Source organism: Geospiza fortis, unplaced genomic scaffold (genome assembly GCF_000277835.1).
Source record: "Geospiza fortis unplaced genomic scaffold, GeoFor_1.0 scaffold20, whole genome shotgun sequence".
Taxonomy (NCBI): domain Eukaryota; kingdom Metazoa; phylum Chordata; class Aves; order Passeriformes; family Thraupidae; genus Geospiza; species Geospiza fortis.
Genome location: NW_005054374.1, coordinates 217,228 through 236,043, shown reverse-complemented (window position 1 = coordinate 236,043; position 18,816 = coordinate 217,228). Strand labels below are relative to the sequence as shown.

Genomic DNA, 18,816 nt, shown 5'->3' with positions numbered 1-18,816 from the left:
ACTTCTGAGGCAGTGCAGGCATTCACGTAATTCTGAGTAGCTGGACAGTGTCTGAAAAGTAAATATAAATTTCTGTATACCTTCTCTTTTTATAGCCCTTATTTTTTTTTTTTATCATCTCACTTCTGTTTGAAAGCAGATTCACTCTCTGGAATTCTGCTTCTTGGTATTTGTTATTTTTTTACTGACTAGAAGACTAGGAATATGCAGAAGGCTTCCAGGGTGTGAGAACAACACTTTTAAATAGTCTTTTTTGAGCGATAGTTGGATGCTATTCCGTCATCATTCATAGATATTAAATCAAAATTCATAAAATGCAGAGATTCAGTTGTCAAAAGCACATAATGAAGGTGTTGCGTGAAATTCTGGGAACAATTTAGATGAGTATATAGGCAAAATATATTAGAAATGTATTCACTGCTCTCCAATTTCTTTCAAAAATAGAAAAAAAATGAGGTGTAAGTCTTCTTTAAAAGCTTCTTTGAAAGCTCGATCAGATATTGAGTAGTTAAATACTAATAGCGAGATCCAAATCTGAAGTGGAAAGCCATGCTTTTTTCTTCATAGGTTCCTGATACTGAATTTTCTGTGCTGTTTGTGTAGTCTCTTGCAATTCAAGCAGCATTCTCCTTGTATAAAAATATATTGCAGGCACATAACACAAATCTGCTCAAGTTCAAGGTCACTTCTTCAGACAGGCTAATTGGCAGTCCTAAAGTGGTGATTTTACTTGTTTTTATTTGAATAATTTTGCAGGTGATTACCAAGACAATAAGCTCATGTGGGCAGAGACTGATATGTGAAATATTTATTCATTGCTAATAGAGCAACCAAGCCAACCCACTTTTATATGAATGATGCTGCAAGACGATGCATCTTTGCTACTGAGATGGAGATTCATTTTTAAAGGCAGATAATGGCTTCATGTTTGTGTGCCTTATCTTCTTTAGTTAACAAAGAGTGAGTGTGTTTAGTTTGCTTTTGAACATTTGGGGCTGACTGATAGCAAGGTATACCCTGTCCTTACTTTTCAAGGACTGATTCACTTACAACTCTGTATATGGGATTTAAGAAACACTGAAGAATTTGAAGCTAATATTGCAAGCAACTATCAATGTTTAAAGTACTTTACATCTTGTCCAGCAAGCTTCAGAAATGTCAGTCAGATATTCTTGAGATTGTTTTTGCAAAAAACTGTACAAAACATTATTGTTCACATGGGCTTTACACTAGACTCTATTATTATTATAGGGTCCTGTCTCTTAATTCATTTTAGGACTCCCCTGAAGATTATCTCTGGTTTCTTTCAAAGAGCACACATTAATCATTTGACATAATTTTTCTGTTTTACTCTCCTCTCCAGAGGAGAAAGAATATTTCATACCCCATGTCCATGTAATTGCTTTAAAGGCTGCTAAAAAGGCTGTTTTTACAAGTTCTGGGGCATTATCTGCTGGCAGTGATAACCTAAAGAGATAGAAAAGTCTTCTTTGGTATAGTTTGCTGTTTTGGAATTCAGTTGATCAAAGCTGAATATCACTTAATGGCTGGGAGGCAAAATATTTGTAGCCATTTACTCAATAAGAACACTGGATAATACTCCTAGAACTTGCAGAAAATTTAGTTCTAGGTTGGAGGGTATTAAAAATTCATGGGTCCAAAAATAATGTTTTGAAATTAAAAAAAAAAAAAAAAAAAAAAGTCTTCCTAATTAAAGTCTAAGCACAAACATTTATCCACTCTGAGATTAAGTGGAGATTAACGTGTTTGGAGTTTGATGCAAGGGGTACAGAGAAGTTGTGATATATCTCAGTCACAACAATTATATCACCAAGTCAGCCTAAATTTTAAAGTAATTTAAACAAGTTAGGAAGGAATTTTAAAACTTCCTAACTTTTAAACTTTTCCTGTGGCAACATTTCTCAATAACACGTGAGTATAACTGAGACAAAAAAGAAACCAGCCAACAAAATAAGATTTTTGCCTTTCTTAACAGACCCCTTTCCATGAGCTGTAACTTATAAGATAATGAATTTATTTCTGCTTTTTAAATAAATGTATCCTGTAGTAAATGTGCTGTAATTTTCAAAATATTTTCTTCTGTTATTCTTCAACAGCCCAACTACTGAGTACTGCCTCAACAACATTATTTGTTTTTAACCTTAAAACTCTAACCGACATCTTAGTAACTGTACATGTAACTGATGCATTATATAGATTAAATGTGTTATTTAAGCAAAATGTGGCAATATCTATAAATATACCATTATAACATTCAACATGAAAGAATTAACTCTGGTCTTTCCATTAATTCTGTATTTTATATGGATAATATGCAGTGTTGCTATTTTCTGCATTTACCCTTGACCTTTTGTAAATTGCAAACTGGTTTATGCAGGACATCATATCATAAAAAGTGTTGCGTTTATCATCAAAACACTAAAAATCTATAAAAACCCTTTAGAGACTTGAATTGAAAAAAATATTCCATATTTTTTTATTTCTCTTTCATTCTGATAGTGCCTAACAGCGGATTTTTTTTCTTTGATTTAGTTTTCCTTGACAGCTGTCAACATTTTGCTGGCTCAGAAATAATTAAACTGTTGTTTATTTTCCTGAGATTTTCTATTTAGCAATTAACTGTCAGCCACCTCTCTTTAGAGCCCAAAGCCTTCAGCTTTATTGACTGTGATCTGATAGCAGAGCTGGAACTCCTTGTTGTGTTCTCACACCCATTTAACTACAGTGTTAAGCTATGTATTTTTTTCCACAATGGAATAAAAACCCCATAACATTTCAGGAAACAAATAAACAAATTGAACCAGCCAGAACATCATAAATTAAACTATTTTTATACTATAAATATTTAAAATTTCAGCTCTGAACTCTCACATGTCTTTAAAAAATAGGCCCACAGACAGATGTGAGTTGGAAGGACAAATTTGAAGCTCAGGTCCACAGATGTAAGTGTGTAGAAGGACTACTCCATTTTGTAAAGCATTCTAATGCTTGTGCCCACCAACAACTCCTTTCTACTGAAAGAGAAGAAGGTGGCTTCTCAATATTGGGCATTCCCCTTGATTGAATTTATTCAATATTCTGTAATGCCATTGGTAGTACCAGGCACCTACTTGGTGAAAAAGATTAGATCTTTGAATCAGCTGTTGTGTACTGGTGAAATATGTTGCATGGCAGGTGTATCATACCTTTTAAAAGATTACTGTACAGATTTTCAGTCAATTTGTTGTGGGAATTCAATGAGGTCAGGTATGAGCTTGACTTTAGATGAACGTGCAAGGCAGGGTCAGTTTCCAGTAAGCAATACAGATATCTGTAAGCAATACTTATATCTGAGAAAATCACCACAAGTCTGAAGGTACTATTTCCCAAAATTCAGCTGTGGGTCTCTTCTTCCATTGCCAAAATAATTCCTCTCTTCAACTGCTGCATTCGTGTCTTGGTCTGACATCATCCATTCATTCACTTAAACCATTCACAGCTTTGGGAAAAGATGTACATTCAGCTCCTTTGGAAGAGGCAAAATGTCACACAGGTTCTCAGCCTGGAATCAAAGTCCTTCTGAGGACAATGAAAGGGGAATTTGTTGTCTTTGTGTGTGTGTTGTGTGCACATAAACACATCATGCCCATGAGTATATATATATCTGACTTTATATTTCCTGAAATACAAGTGTAAAAATTCAGTTAGACTCAGGTGAGGATTGGTTTTAATTTTTTCTTAAGCTTATCTGCTATTTGATAATATTTGATCATATTTGATTTATTTGATAATATTTTATGAATGAATTTAATTTTTTTTTTCCAGTTGTACTCTAAAATAAGATTTTGATATATTTAGTTTCTGATGATATCAGCAAAAAGATGGCAATTTTTCAATCACAACTTATTATTTATAGGATTTTAAGTCTTTGGGAATTTGCATGCATTCTACTACTTCATTGCATGAATGCACTCTGCTTCTCAGGCTGACAGCAAATGTATCTGTACTTTAAAAAATCTCTAATTCCAAAGAGTAGTTAGCATGGGACAGCATTTAACAGAGGTTCAGAGCTTCAGGTGTTGTTATAAAACCAGTTCATCAGATAGATATAATACCAAATTTGTGTCCAGTATTTTGAATTCTCCAGAAAGTGCAGACACTTGTTTGGATAACTCATAAGAATGGAACCTTATAGGCATCTTAAGTGGTGAACTCCTCTCCACTGCAGCCCTCAGGAGGGATGGATGCAGTGTGTTAGAACCAACAGTGAACCACAGAGATCAGTGAAAGCAGGGAAGTTCTTCCATGGTTCTTCCATGCTTCCAAGAGGATGACCTTACCCATTAGGTGCAGAAAGCAACTTATCCTGTTTCTAATCTAATGTGTCTTTAAATCCACCCCATAGTGAGGGAGATGGATTGATAGAGAGTCTGTGTCCTGGCCAGCCCCACAAATCAGCAGCTAGTGCCAAAGTAAATGGAAGCAGTGGTTTTTAAACTCACTGCTTTGAACAGACTGAGAAGGTTTTTATGTTAAAATCTTAAATTAGATGAAGGTAAAAGTCATTTAAGTAGCAAGCCTTAATACTGCAGTAGGGTAATAATACCTTGGTGGTTTAGGTGCTCCCATTAACACTGACAGCATGAGTCTGATATGCAAAGCTGCTCAGTTCCAGAGAAGGTTCCTGGAACTTGCAGTGATACAAGATTATCTGATCAGTTGTTTTGAAATAGCACAAAGCAGCTTACAAAAGCAAATATAGAAAATGCTGGTTGGATTCCTATCCTTTAACTAAGTCAAACAGCTAGCAAGAATGCTCACAAGAAATCATCTTCTTCATTTGTTATACGTGGAGCTCTGTGAGAATCTGAGCTCTGTGAAGAAGGTACACATATATCAAATATTCTCACTGAGTTGCTGAGAGATATTTTTGTTCAAGGCAAGAGTGTTGTAATGGGTATGAAATCAAATTAAAGTATAGCTGGCTTACCAGAGAGGAAAAGTGTGATTTGACTTGAAAAATGGCAGGATACCTAGAAATGTTATTTAAAGGGTGCTTGCTTTCACCTTTGATTCATGTCAAATTAAGTTAGTCACCTTATTCTGTGGGCAGCAATATGGCTGGACTTCTACACAGAAAAAACTGTGCTATATTTGAAGTTGTTGGTAATTATTGTGTGCTTTGTATAAAGCAGAAACTCTGTGGGGCAGTAGCTAGGGTCCAAATAAAATATGAGTCTGTGGGTAGACACAATGACAGATGGAAGAATGAACCAGGTTATTTGTTACCCGATAAATGCCTTATTAAAGTGTTGCAGATACTATTTAAAGTTGACACATTTATGTGAAGTGTTTAATATATGTGTCTTCTAAGGACAACTTGGATGGAGAATTTATTGTCCTGATTTGTTAAACCATAAACTGAGCTCCTTTGGAAGGAAAGCATCCTTCTCCAAAAAAGCATTGTGTAAAAAACAGTGGTGGCACTGCTGGTGGAGTAGAAGCAAGATTCAGGTTAATTTTTTTTTCCCACAGGAGGAAGAAAGTAGGCATTGCCTCTTCCAAACAGCTATTTATGCTTCATATAAGAGAAATCCAGCTCAACAGAGTCTTTATCCCTCTCACTTACTGAGGTGGATTGCTTTGGATAGGATTGTGATGACAGTAACCCTATTCTCAGCAAACAAAGTCTCTTGAATTATATAACAAGATCAGGAGGACTTCTCTGCCTCAGAAAGAAAGACAGAACTGTCAGGATAGTTTGCTTGTGCAGCTTTGCCATCTTGCACTCTGAATAGAAATCCTCAGTTTACACTTTGGTTTTATTTGGGGATCCTTTGCTTTTTAGTACTTGTCTGTGCAATCTGAGTGTTGTTTGTTTCTTAAGGAGAAAACTGAATGGGTGGCAGAAAGATGCGCAATTTATCCTACAAAAAGGTGGATGGGCACAAGTCAGGAATCCTGTGTCTGATTCTTTGCCTGAACTTTCTTGGGGAAAAAAAATGTATGGAAAAAAATGTATTATATGCATTATTATTTTGAATGCTGATAACATTGTCATTGTTTCTAGGCCGTGAGAAGACAGAAAAGTCTTGAGCAGAGTATTCAATCTGCACAGGAGACTGACAAAACCCTGCGCCTGATCCAAGAGTCTCTGGCTGCCATTGACAAGCAGCTAACAGCCTACACTGCAGACAGAGTGGATGCAGCACAGGTCCCTCAGGAAGCACAGGTAAGTTAGACTCAGGTTGAGCTTACATGTTTACTAGTTTTCTTAATTAACCAAAGAGTGTTTGGTTGTCCCTCAGCCTCTCATTAAAGAGGATTTGCAACATGATCAGTGTGAAAGTGCAAGCAAATTTTGTGCGGGATTACTTTGAGAAGTTTAAGCTGCTGTCATAGAAAAGTCATATTTTCCTTCTGATTTATATTATATACCAGTCCAGAAGATGTAAAGGACCGTCATGGAAGACTATGCAGTAATTTTAAAAAGGCAAGGATAAACAACATGATTCTTTGAAATCCAGCTCCCTTCCTAGAAAAAGGAGGAATCATCATCATCCTCACTACTCTTACATGACTCTTTTGCAAATTTGATTATGTGGTTTATTAATAAATTATTGAAACATAGACAACATTGATAATTATTTCATAATGTGCACATCACGGTATTTATATTTTAATTTTTACAGCTCATGGAAGTTCAATGGAAAAAGCTTTTCCCAGTCTTTACACATGGTTTATTTAGCTTTTGAAATAAAAATGTACATATGATTATAATTTTTGCTCTTTCTTTCTTTCTTCTGTAAGGCCTGCTTTACTGCAGCATTAAGAGGGTAAGAATATGAATGAAATAAAACCAAACATCTCTGCAATAAAATGATCAACACTCTACAGTGTTATATACCTCAATTTCTCTGTTAATTCCATCTAAATTTAGGCAGTCAGATTTAGGCAGAAAGTAAACAGGGAAAAAAAGCTACAGGGAAGTTGAAAAAGAGTGCTTTTATATTAGAAGAGATATTTAATTATGGGTTTCTTGGCATGCCCGTAGAGTTCTAAATAATTCTAAAAAATAAGAATCTTCTATAGAGTACCTTAGACAATCTTAAATATATTCAGAACTGAATATATGCAGCCCTGAAAATAATGTTTTAAATGTTACTATGTCTTTTGAATTAACATGTAGATGGGTGTACCTTTCAGTTGCTTTTTGTCTGTGTGTGCTTGGAGTACATGCAGATATTTTTATGTGTATGTTGGGACTATAAATGCTATATATGGAAAATGGGATCACATCTGGATTCAGTCTTATTTTGAAAATAATTTTTATCCTACTTCATTTTATTCTAATTTATATCAGTATAGTATCAGATTTAGAAAAAAAATTGCTTCAGTTTGAATCCTAAACAATGTTAGCTATCCGTTGACTCTCTTGAATTGCTTTTCTTCTTCCTAGAAATATGAATTATGTAAACAATTTTTTAAAGAGATAAAAAATTACATTTTTAAAGATGTATCACTTTAATTTCTCATCTTGTAATTATATTAAGGGAACACATAAGAAAAAAAATTGTATGAAAATGTAGGGTTTTTTCTGGTGTGTTTGGACCCTTACATGTTTCACATGTCCCATGGATCCATCTGATTTATTGTGCATTGTCAGGCACCATATTGGGAATTACTACAGACTGGGTAAAAGGAAGTAATTCAGAACTTCAAAAACTGAAGCAACACAAAACCCAATCAACCTTAATTAGCACACTTTCATAAGAAGATTTCAGCTTAGTCTCTTTGTAGAACTTGTTATTTTTTTTTGAGATTTTATTGTCTAATGTCAGCTTCACCTGATTGTATTATATCAACTGTGGGAAAACCAGCATAGAGACTGCTGAGTTTTTCCCTTTCATGTTTTCATTTTATGGTGCCAGTGAGACCTAATGAAAAAAAACTTAATTAACAACTGAACAGGTCTAAAGCAAATATTGAAGTTCTCTGAAGTTCAGTTGCGAATCTCTTTAAAATCCTTAGAGGGAAAGGGAATAAACAGCCATTTTTATGTGGGTAGATAGACTGAGCCATTCCTCCAGCAAAGAGCCACCCCAGCCAGTGGCAGAACAGGCAGATCCTGAATGGCCACATCTCCTGTGGAGCTCTGCTGGCTCCATTATTTTGCAGAGCTGGAAACAGTTCATTCATGAAAGGTACCTACAACAGTGTCTGCACAGCTGGAATGGGAATCTTCCAGTCAGTGATGTTGCTTTCTGGGCAGGGATCAGTTTATCCGTGCTGAGGGATTTAGCAACCCATTCAGCAATATGTGTTGCATTTCTAAAAGAACACGTGGGGGAAATTTATAATCAGAAAGATGCTGAGCTTGGGAGCTCTGTGTGTTTGCTTTGAAAATTTCAAATCCATTTAAGCATTCATAGGAGGAATAATCTTTGTTTCAGCTGATCAGAAATTAATTTAAGAAAACAAATTTATATTTACCTCCTCTTTTTTAAGTGAAATGATCAGTTTAGTTTATTCAGAAACTTGAGAGAAAGAAAGGGGAGTCCAGTGTGTGCTGTTCTTAGGATCATTTTTCCAGTGTAAATTCTGTGTGCTTCTTACTCCACCATGTGGCACTGAGACTTTAATGCTAGAAAGCCAGTGCTACCTGAATTATTTGGAGTGCAGCTAAAGATGATGTTTTCAGCCAAAAACCCTAACAGCAACCACACAGATAAATCAGATTACTCAAGGCCCAATTATGACAATATCTTGAGTGAGGTAAAATCTCAAGCAATATTGCAAAAGGAAAGATTATTTATTTGAATGCTTGATCTCATGATCCCGGTGGAAGAATTTTTCATATTTCCTAACTTACCAAAAAAATATAGAGAATTAAGTCATCATCACAAGAATTTGCAGTAGGTGGCTTTTTTTAAAGTATTCTTTAACTGACAGGAGAAAAATAAATCTGTACTGAAAATATTACATTTGTATGACAAAATATTTTTCAAATAATTATTTGTAGCTTTGTTATTCAATGACTTTTGATGGAAGAGAGAATTTCTACTTTGTATTTATGCTTAGTCTGAGTGACTACATGAATATTTTTACATTATGGGAAAGAAAATCAACTTATTTCATGTCTCACCTGCATGTGACAAATCACTTTGTCTGTTGTTCTCCCCAGTCAACTATATAAATTGTGGTGTGGAGAATAACTTAATACTGTGTTTTTGAAAAGTACAAAAATAATCTACTTTTGCAATAAAATCCTTGCATATTTCCAGTTCTGTAGAGTTAAGCACGACATGCCTGGCTGTTTTCTAAGTGAAGGTGCCTATTATACTGTTTTTATAATATCTTTGTGCTTTGTTCGAAACTAAAGTTAATGGCATGATACAATGGCAGAATGGTTCAGTTGTTCAAGATGTCACTTGACAAGATGATGCTGTGCTTCATTGCCTTCAGGCTAACATTTTGGGACAAAAAACTCACAGTTGTCTACTTAGGAAAGTGTTTTAAGTTATCTACACTTTCCTTTCCTCTGCTGGAAATTGTGAGGATTGTTTTGTTCAGCCATGTGTGGATCAGTGGTCAGAGGGAAGAGCTGATAAGTTTTATTCAAAAGCTTACATTTTGTTATATATTGAGTTTGAATATTTATGCAGATTTCTGTACTGTGCAGGTTTTCTCCCTCTACACATCTCCATAGTATCTGAACATTGTGTTTTCACTGCATTTGTTGTGTCCAACTTGCTCAGTATTGCCTTGTCAGTCATGGTTTTTTACCCTATTCTACCTTTCTTTTCTCATTTGGACTCTCTAGTTAATATTTATTGAACCTTGGTGACCATAATAAAGCATACAGCTTCAGTTAAGAATTATCTATATATCATTTGTGCTGTAGCATTAACTTCTATTTGTGTTATATGCTTTCATATATATATGTGAATAAAAGCTTTGCAAATTTCCTGAAAGATTGCCAGTGATGGCAAATGAGAATCCCTAAGGTGTAGGACACAATAATTTATGCCCAGTAGTATTGCTTGGTAACACACAGTACATTATATTCTGATGTACTAGAAATTAAACGAAGGCAAGTTTTGCTCTTTATTTAAAAAAAAAAAAAAAACAAACAGAAGAGAAATAGGCAGGTACCACTGAAAAAAGAAGAGATGGGGATAATACAAGAAAAAAAATAGTGTTTTCTTATGGATGTTAAGAAGTTTATGCAATAAATTGGTGAGTCAGAAGAGACACAAAAGTCAAGGTGGTCATTTAAAAATTGAATGATAATGGACATCACAGGCGAGTGTTATAAATTCTTTTATATCTGTTAATGATTGATTTAATTTTTCTGCCTGTGAGCAGCAGTAGCAAATAAAAATAAAAAGAAAAAAAAAAGGCTTTCCTTACTATAAGCCTTACTAACTTTTATTTTAATCTTTCTTCTAATGTGTTTGTTCTCTCCAATTCCACATTTTGGTGTCAAAGAAGATGACACTTCATCTCTCTCCTGCAGATCAATTTAAAATAGTAAGATAGAACAACCTCTATGCAATGTCCCATAATGCCTAATTGCTTAAACAGTACTCTTATCTCTGCTGTGTTGGTCTGACCTATTCAGATAAGAATTGTTCAATTATGAGCTTTTCAGAGTGACTCTGAGGTTGAACAAAGTAAATTGGAAAATGCAACCAAAAACCAGTTCATTGATGAGGTGGGGGAGCAAACTGTTGAAATGCTTGGTTTTATGTAGTATCTTTTTTAGCATTCAGACTGACTTCTTCCTTTCTTATACAGGTCTAACATTCAAGGCAGGAAAAAATTATTTGGCTTCAGGTACTTACTAAATCACCACCTGTTTGGTTCATGTGTGGCACAAAAATGAAAGATAATCCTGTTACAATTCGGACACACTTTATAAAATTAGACAAGGACAAAATAAAGGCTCAACAATTAAATAAGCCTCCTCTTCTTGATGGAATCATTCTTTAATTGACCATTTTTGTTTTCTGAAAAATTAAGTATCATATTTTAAAAAGTTATATTATTTGCTCCAGGTGTTTCTGGCCATTCATTAAATAGCCCTGTCAAGGATAACTCAAAATATGAAAAATCAAAAATATATAGCTATTATAATTTTAGAAGGAAAAAAAATCATCTAAATTTGGGGCTTTCTGCTAGTCATTTTGCTTTTACAAATACTTTGCTTTAGAAAAAATATTTTAATTCTCCAAATAGTACTGAATAATTTAGAGTCATATATATATTCTTGCAACTAAACTTAGGAAAGACTTAATGGTTTCATGTATCTTTATTTTTCTCTTAAAATTTACTTTAGTAAATATTCAATATAACTTGTGAAAACCTGCTTTCAGTTAAGTGTTGAAATGCATAAGTGATTGTAATGGTATAGAAGTCATTATAACCATGTAATAGCAGTATAAAGTAGGCAGCATATGGTGTACCCAGCTTTGTACTTAATAACCTATGAAAATGTGATTAAAAATACACGTATATTAATTTTTACTATTAAAGTTACTGTGGTGTAAGATAAATTTATGTACATATATTTCAAATTATAGCTGGTCTTCGGGGCATCTGAAAAATGCTATATGCCATTAAAAAAAAAAGACTAAATTAAAAATCACTTTTTAATGCAGGAGTAATGGCCTCAAATGCATCTCATGATGGGAACATAGCTTTGTGTCCTTATTTCATAAGGTAATTCTTTCCAGTGGTGCTGTCTAGCAATTCTGCTAATAACAATTACTTATTTTCTAACAATTTAAACATAATTATATGTGAATCTTCCTGAAGTATCAGGTAGATATTTTCTGGGACTTCTTTTCTATTACATTGCACTAGCCAACACTACTTAAGTTAATTTTGTCTTGTATGGTTGATTAATAGTGAACCAAAAAAAAAGCTGATGGGTTTTTTTTTTTTTTTGCATCACACTGATTTTGCAGACGGACAATAACAAGCAATATATGTTAGAAAATATATGAAGTTAGTATAACAATGAACTGTGTGTTGTTGGGCTTTCAGCTACAGAAGATTGACAGAATATAGATTCTGGTCAGTAGTATGCCTAAAATTGTGTACTATTTTAGATATAGCACAGCTCTCTAAGATGAAGGCGATGTTCTTGCAGGATAATTGATCAGTTTTCTCTCACCTTGCCTGGTGATCCTGTGAAAATGAGAAGAATTAAGAATAGCAAAGAAATAACTTTTCTATTCTTTTTTCTATGATTAATTTTCATCCCTTGTCACCCTCTGCTGGAGCTGCTCCATGAGTGCCACGTTTCTCTTGCCCTGAGAAGGCCAGAGCTGGACACAGGACTGAGCAGAGGGGCTGGGGCACCTCCTTCGTGCTGCTGGCAGGGCTCTACAGACTGGAACTGCTGTTCAACATGGTTCAAAATCAACTGGTCCAAATAATTTAAATACCATACAATGTTCCCTCAAACCTTGCTGATTGCTGTCTTTGTTTTCCAACAGAAAATACAATCTGAGTTAACAAGCCACGAGATAAGTTTGGAAGAAATGAAGAAACGAAACCGGGGTAAAGATGCTGCCAAAAGAGTCCTTTCCCAAATTGATGTGGCACAGGTGGGCAAATTTTATTTCTACCATTTTTCCTTCTCTCGTTCAAATTAGTATGAGTGGTACTATTACTCTACCTTGAAGTGTTCTTAAGGTATCTCTTCTGCTTTAGCTGGTCCTTTCTAGCCAGAAAATCAGAGTGGACAAAACATACCATCCATATCTCCTTTTTGCTCATTTGTTTATCCCAGCCTTCCTGTGTCATTGGCAGCAGTTCTAAGGTGACTGATGTTACCAACTGGCAGGGACACCATGTGATAGGGGGTGCTTTGAATGTGCCTACATTTTAAGAGATAAAATTGCAGTGGGGCTTTTCTGACGTAGGTTTTGAGGTATTGGAAAATATTTACTGTCAAAATAGGTTAAAATATTTGGAAATCTTTAGTAGAGCTGCATTTGAAATACAAATTATGCTGAGCTGTGCAATTCAGACATCAGTTTAAAATGCTAGCTAATGCATTATCTCATCTAGCTTAATAGACACAGACCTTGAAAATTAAGACTGAATAAACAACAGTGAGAAATACACATTTTTACCCATTGATGATACGTTCTTGATTATTTTGCTGGTTTGTTTTTTGTTGTTGTTTTGTTGGCTTTTGTTTGTAGGTGGCAAAACAAATTTTCATAATTCATTAGAAAGACAAATAATTTAATTATTGCCGTTTTTTGATCCATCCCTGTCAAGTATTTCTAGGCACCTCAGTTTGGGTTTCAGTTTTTACTATGGGTATCATTAATTGCTTTTTAGTGATTAATAATTTGAAATTAACAAATTGACTTTTTTTAATGTTTCATCTTATATGCAGGACTAGATTTCTTTGTTGAGAATATTTATGTTTCCTCATTTTTCAGCCTTTCTTCATACTAACTCACCTTCTGATGGTCTCCATGGCAGCTGGGAAGTTGCCCATATTTCATCAGTGAAATGCAGGCATCAGATGACTGTGTAAATAAATGTTTGTGAATTCAACAACATGCAAGAGAGCACAACCCTTTCTGGGTGCCTTTTTTATTAGTCCACCTCTCTGCAGACTTTTTTTTTTCTTTGTAAGGTTTCTCTAGTTGTTTATGTGCGCCAGTTTGAGTTTTGAAAAATTGGTGGAGGTCATCTTGAGACACTGCTTTGCTAACATTAGATAAAATATAAACAAAAAAATTCATAATTGACATGCATAATGGAAATACCAACTACCAAAGCAGGTAGAAGCTGAACCCTTTGTTACATATATTTATGAGTATATTTGATTTTAGGCCACTGAACTCTCTTGAATACCTTCCCATCATTATGCTACCTTTAGTGATAAAACACATTTCATGGAATCAGTCTTCACTTACTATTTTCTGAATAACATTCTCACTTATAAATAATTTCCTCTTTTTTTTTTTTTTGCACTAAGTAATCTTTCTAATTTCACATATTTATTCTATTATTCAATTACTCGGGCATAAGGTAAATAACTATGAAAATAAGTGAATGCATTGAGATTTTGAAGCAAGTGATAATGGCAGCCAAATTTCTCCAGGCTTTTTAGATTATTGTAGTCTGAGAGTTGAGTTCTGATTTTTAAATTTAGGGGAAAAGTATGACTGGGAAAATGAAAATCTCTTTCTGCCATAGTGGTATAGCACCTAGTTAGTCCTAACAGGCTGAGAAATGTTACATGAATGTAAAATCTTTTCTAATGAACGATTATTTTTTTGGAATTCAGTACTGAATGCTTTTTCTGGTCAACTTTTTGAATACAATTGTCTCAATTGTCTCTTTTCTAGACTGACAAATGTGTTAAAGCATACTGAGACTTTCAGATAAAGGCCTTTCATTTTCCAGTAATTATTTATGAATTTTCTATTTTAAAAATGACTTTTTGAGACAAATTGAGCAGAAATGAACACATTATTCAGGTACAAAATTTCTTTATACATGACTTTTATGCTGTAACAAGTACAAAACATTTTTGGTTTCTTTATGTTCCAATTTGTTTCAAATGCCCACTTTGGTTATTTTGCTGCTTTTAAGCATTGATATAATATTATTTTAAAACTGTTGGTGATAAATATAAATATATAATATAGCTGTTATGGTTATCTGAGAGAACTTAATTGAAAGTCCTAAATGATAAATTAGATCCCACTTGTATATCAAGCTTCTTTTCCCCCCTACGGATCCTCAGTACTTTTCAATTCTTGAGTGACTCTTCACAGATGGCTTTAGTTTCTCTGCTATTAATATTGTAATTCTCTCTATTTCTAAATAACTTTTAAACTTTTAATGTATTTACCAACACAAATGGTAACTGATACAGACATGGCAATGCAAGATTCTCACAGGATTTGACTTTCCTCAAGCTGGAGAGTGCTAAAAACAAATTACATACAAATTTAGTGTATGCAAATACACTGAATTAAAAATAAGGCCACTTATTCCTACCCTTGTTCCCTACTTTTATTGAATTGTCCACTTAGTCACAGACAGAAAGATTTCCTTTCTTATCTCATTGGATCTGAATTTCATGAAAAGTGTTTAAAGAGGAGTATTGTTGGAAGGAGCTGCTGAATATTTACACGCTTTTCTGTGGTACTCCAGGTTGCCTGCTGCTCGTGATTTCTGCCTCCTTTTCAGAAATCTGATAGATGTGGGAAGGGTTTTTACCAATGTATAGACCAATTCCAAGCCTTGTTACAGTTTTTCCTCAAATCTGTATGGCACAGTCCACACTGTAGTGGAAGTGTCCAGGATTTGAAGATAAAAAAATTGCAAGTGTGTTTGCAAATGCCGAGTTCCTATTTAATTACTTAGCTATTTCTTAGTGACATTTGTTCTTTTTGTTGTTTTTTTTTTGTTCCCAAGAGAGTTGAAAAACTTATTCAATAATACTTCACTCTTTACTTCTATAGAGAAATTTGTTCTTTTTCAAGTAGATAATTAAAATTCCTTTTCTTTATTTTTAATTATTTCCCCTTCCCCTGAGCTAGGGATCATGTGAGCAAGCAGTCTAATTAGTGCACAAAGATAGAAAATTGTGAAAATGGTGAAATTAGAGACCAAGCTTGTCACAGTTTTTTTTCTGCCTTCAAATTGCTTTCTTTTTATTCTAGGTTACGCTTTTTTAAAATTGAAATATAAATCAATTTTATACTCTAAATCTTGGGGTTTGTGCTAGACCTACTTACTGCCAAGCCACATTATTTAGGTTTGTTTGAAGGACTAAAAGTTTCCTTCCTCATACCAAGAAGCAGCAACTGATAGAGTTGAACATCATTCATTCACTCTGCAATGGGGATGGCTTATGCTCAAATCTTTAAATGTGTCTTCTCCCCACACCCCTGAACATTTTAAATCTTGAAAATTATGAAATTCGTCCCTTTCTTTATGTGTGTATTCAGGCTCTTTAGCCACAGGCTCTGCTGCATCCTGTGCCCTGGATGATGGAAGAAATTTTATCCTCCAGTGCAGACCCAAGATTGTCTGCCACTGGCATTTTCTCCAAAAGTTTTATATTCTTTTAATAAGAAATTGCTGATTGAAAATGTATTCCAAGTAACAGGACTAAGACTTGTCTTCAGCATTGATTTGATTTCACACTTTCTACTTGCTCATGTTTTCTTTTCAGAAAAAGCTGCAGGATGTGTCTGTGAAGTTCCGCTTGTTTCAGAAGCCAGCCAACTTTGAACAGCGCCTCCAAGAATGTAAAAGAATTCTAGATGAAGTGAAATTGCAGGTGCCCAAGCTGGAGATGAAGAGCGTTGAGCAGGAAGTAGTACAATCACAGCTGGATCATTGCATGGTGAGTATCCGGGATGCTGTCTTTCTATTGGCTTTATGCAGAGAAAGCTAAAAATTAGAGATTACTATCCTTAATGCAGATGAGAAACAAAGTATCTGTTACACAGAAAAATCCAAAACCCAAACAAACAAAAACCCCAGAAAAACAACAAAATTTTCCCTTCAGAACTCTAGATGTGCACTTTCACTATGTGAGAATGCCAGTTAGGATCCCCTTCTAAGTCCCAGTTCCTGTCCTGCAATTGAATTTATCTCCCCATATTGGCTCTATTTTCTGCAACATTCTATAGTCATGAAGCTCTGCTACATAACCAAAAGATGTGTTATGGAACACAAATCTATTTTAACCAGGAAACACCAAGCAAAATGGAAAACCATAGATTAAAACTTCCATGAGATGGCATGCTATGGCTTTCTCTCAGTTCAAGAGCAAAAGATGACCTGAATATTTCCAAAAGAATATGAGGAAAATCTGTACATATCTCTTTAATATCACTATAATCCTGCTCCCCTTAAATAAATAAAGCTAAACACCTCATTCTTGATGACGATCATAAAAAGAAGATTATAACAGCAAAAGTAGCTGGGGTTTTTTGGTTTTTTTTTTGGGGGGGGGCATTTTTGGTTTTTTTTTGTTTGTTTGTTTGTTTGTTGTTTTTTGTTTGGTTGGTTTTTTGGGTTTTTTTCCAACTTTGTTTGGTTTGTTTGTTGGGTCTTGTTTTTACTGTCTTTTTCTGTGGGTCTTGTTTTTACTGGGGCAATGGCATGCCTGAAGGTCTCCCCTTCCCAACCTCCTTCAGATGTAAATGTAGAAAGCATTTAAATTTTGAAAATGAGCATAGGACAAGTCAGTGTTATTGCTTTACATCTTTCATTTTTCTTAAATGAAAGAAGAAAAATTTTGCGCTTAAATTCATATTCTTTTGAGAATGGCATTCTTATTAAAATGATGTGGTAGTTAGAAGCTCTGTACTGAATTAATATGTCTTCATTCAGCAGGTGGCTTTTGCAGCCTTGATGTATTTTGTGGAAACCTTATAGTGGTTTTAGACCATCTTTAACTAATAGGATTCTCATAATGTTCCTGTTTTTCAAAATCTAGTTGTAGTATGTATTCAGAATGTAGACAATTTATGTGCATCATACAACAGCTTCCTAATTTACTGGCCACTTTTCAGGAATGAAGAATTTGTTATCATATTAAGCACCTAGAAAGGAGTTAGACATACTACTCTAAGTAAATAAAGTAGTAATTGTAGGTCCACCTCATTTTGTCACTTTTATTAATTTAATTTTTTAGTGTACGACACTTAATAAATGTAAGGGAAATCCTCCATCCTTCCAGTCTCTAGATTTAGCAGTATGAAAAAATGACAGATTTTAAAAACTAATGGGTATTTGTGGTTCAAATACGTCCAACATTCTGTATGAGTTGACAGAAGATATCTGTTGTTGTTTTAAATGCTGCATTCTCTAAGTTTTAAAACAACCACTGTAACAGACTAAACCAATTAATAATTATGTGTACTTTCTCATGTATAACATTTTATAACACTAAAATTAGTTTAGTTATTAGTTTAGTTAATTAGGCTTTAGTGAGGTTGAGGTTACTGTTGGTAAAGATGAACTGTTCTGAATTTGGATTCTGAATACTTCCAATGGTCTTTTCTAGTTTTCATGTTTTAATGGTGGTGTTTCACTTTTATATTTCTATTTGATTAGAAATTATATAAAAACCTGAGTGAGGTGAAATCTGAAGTGGAAACAGTGATAAAAACTGGGAGGCAGATTGTTCAGAAGCAGCAGACTGAGAACCCAAAGGAACTGGATGAAAGGCTTACAGCTTTGAAGCTGCAATATAATGAATTAGGTGCAAAGGTAAGTTCTGTGTTTTTAATATAAAACCATGTACTAGCAAAGTGAAAAGTAACCTCGGTGGGGTAAGTAAATGGGATTTTTTACTGGGTCCTTTCAAGGTTGTTCCAGTGGGAGAGAAGGAGTGGAGGCAAAGGCAATCACCAGCATGGCTATTCAGTTGCTCTGAAGAAAAAAAAACAACCACCTAGAAAAAGAAAAAAATTCTTCTATTGCAATTCAAAATTCTAATTTCTTAATATTGTATTTTTTTTCCTGCTAGTTCATTGGTTTTTAGAGTTCAAATGGGGGATGTTGTTTCATTCTGATGCCTCAAAGAGTCACTTCAGATCAGGAAATTACTTAGATCAAGTTTTACTTATAGGACTGCTTCCTAAAAGAGAAAAATCTACTACCGCCTCTGACTGTATAGATCTTAAAGGATATAATTTCCATTTCTTGCTGTTCAGAAATCTATTGAAAAAAAAACCTCTTGCCACTGGAGCTTTCCTGAAGAGGCACTTGTGCAAAACCTAAAGAGAGTAGGATGGACAGGGACCTAAC

General features: G+C 34.4%; 1 protein-coding gene across 1 annotated transcript in view; it reads left to right on the top strand.

Moving 5' to 3' along the window:
- LOC102031458 (dystrophin) overlaps window positions 1-18,816 on the top strand; it is a gene marked incomplete at its 3' end in the record, with an annotated part of 438,907 nt that overhangs the window by 345,071 nt on the left and 75,020 nt on the right. Inside the window, exons 30-33 of the mRNA XM_005424869.2 lie at window positions 6,071-6,232; window positions 12,507-12,617; window positions 16,226-16,399; window positions 18,121-18,276. Coding sequence (XP_005424926.1) covers window positions 6,071-6,232; window positions 12,507-12,617; window positions 16,226-16,399; window positions 18,121-18,276 — 603 coding nt within the window. The remainder of the gene's footprint in view (window positions 1-6,070; window positions 6,233-12,506; window positions 12,618-16,225; window positions 16,400-18,120; window positions 18,277-18,816) is intronic.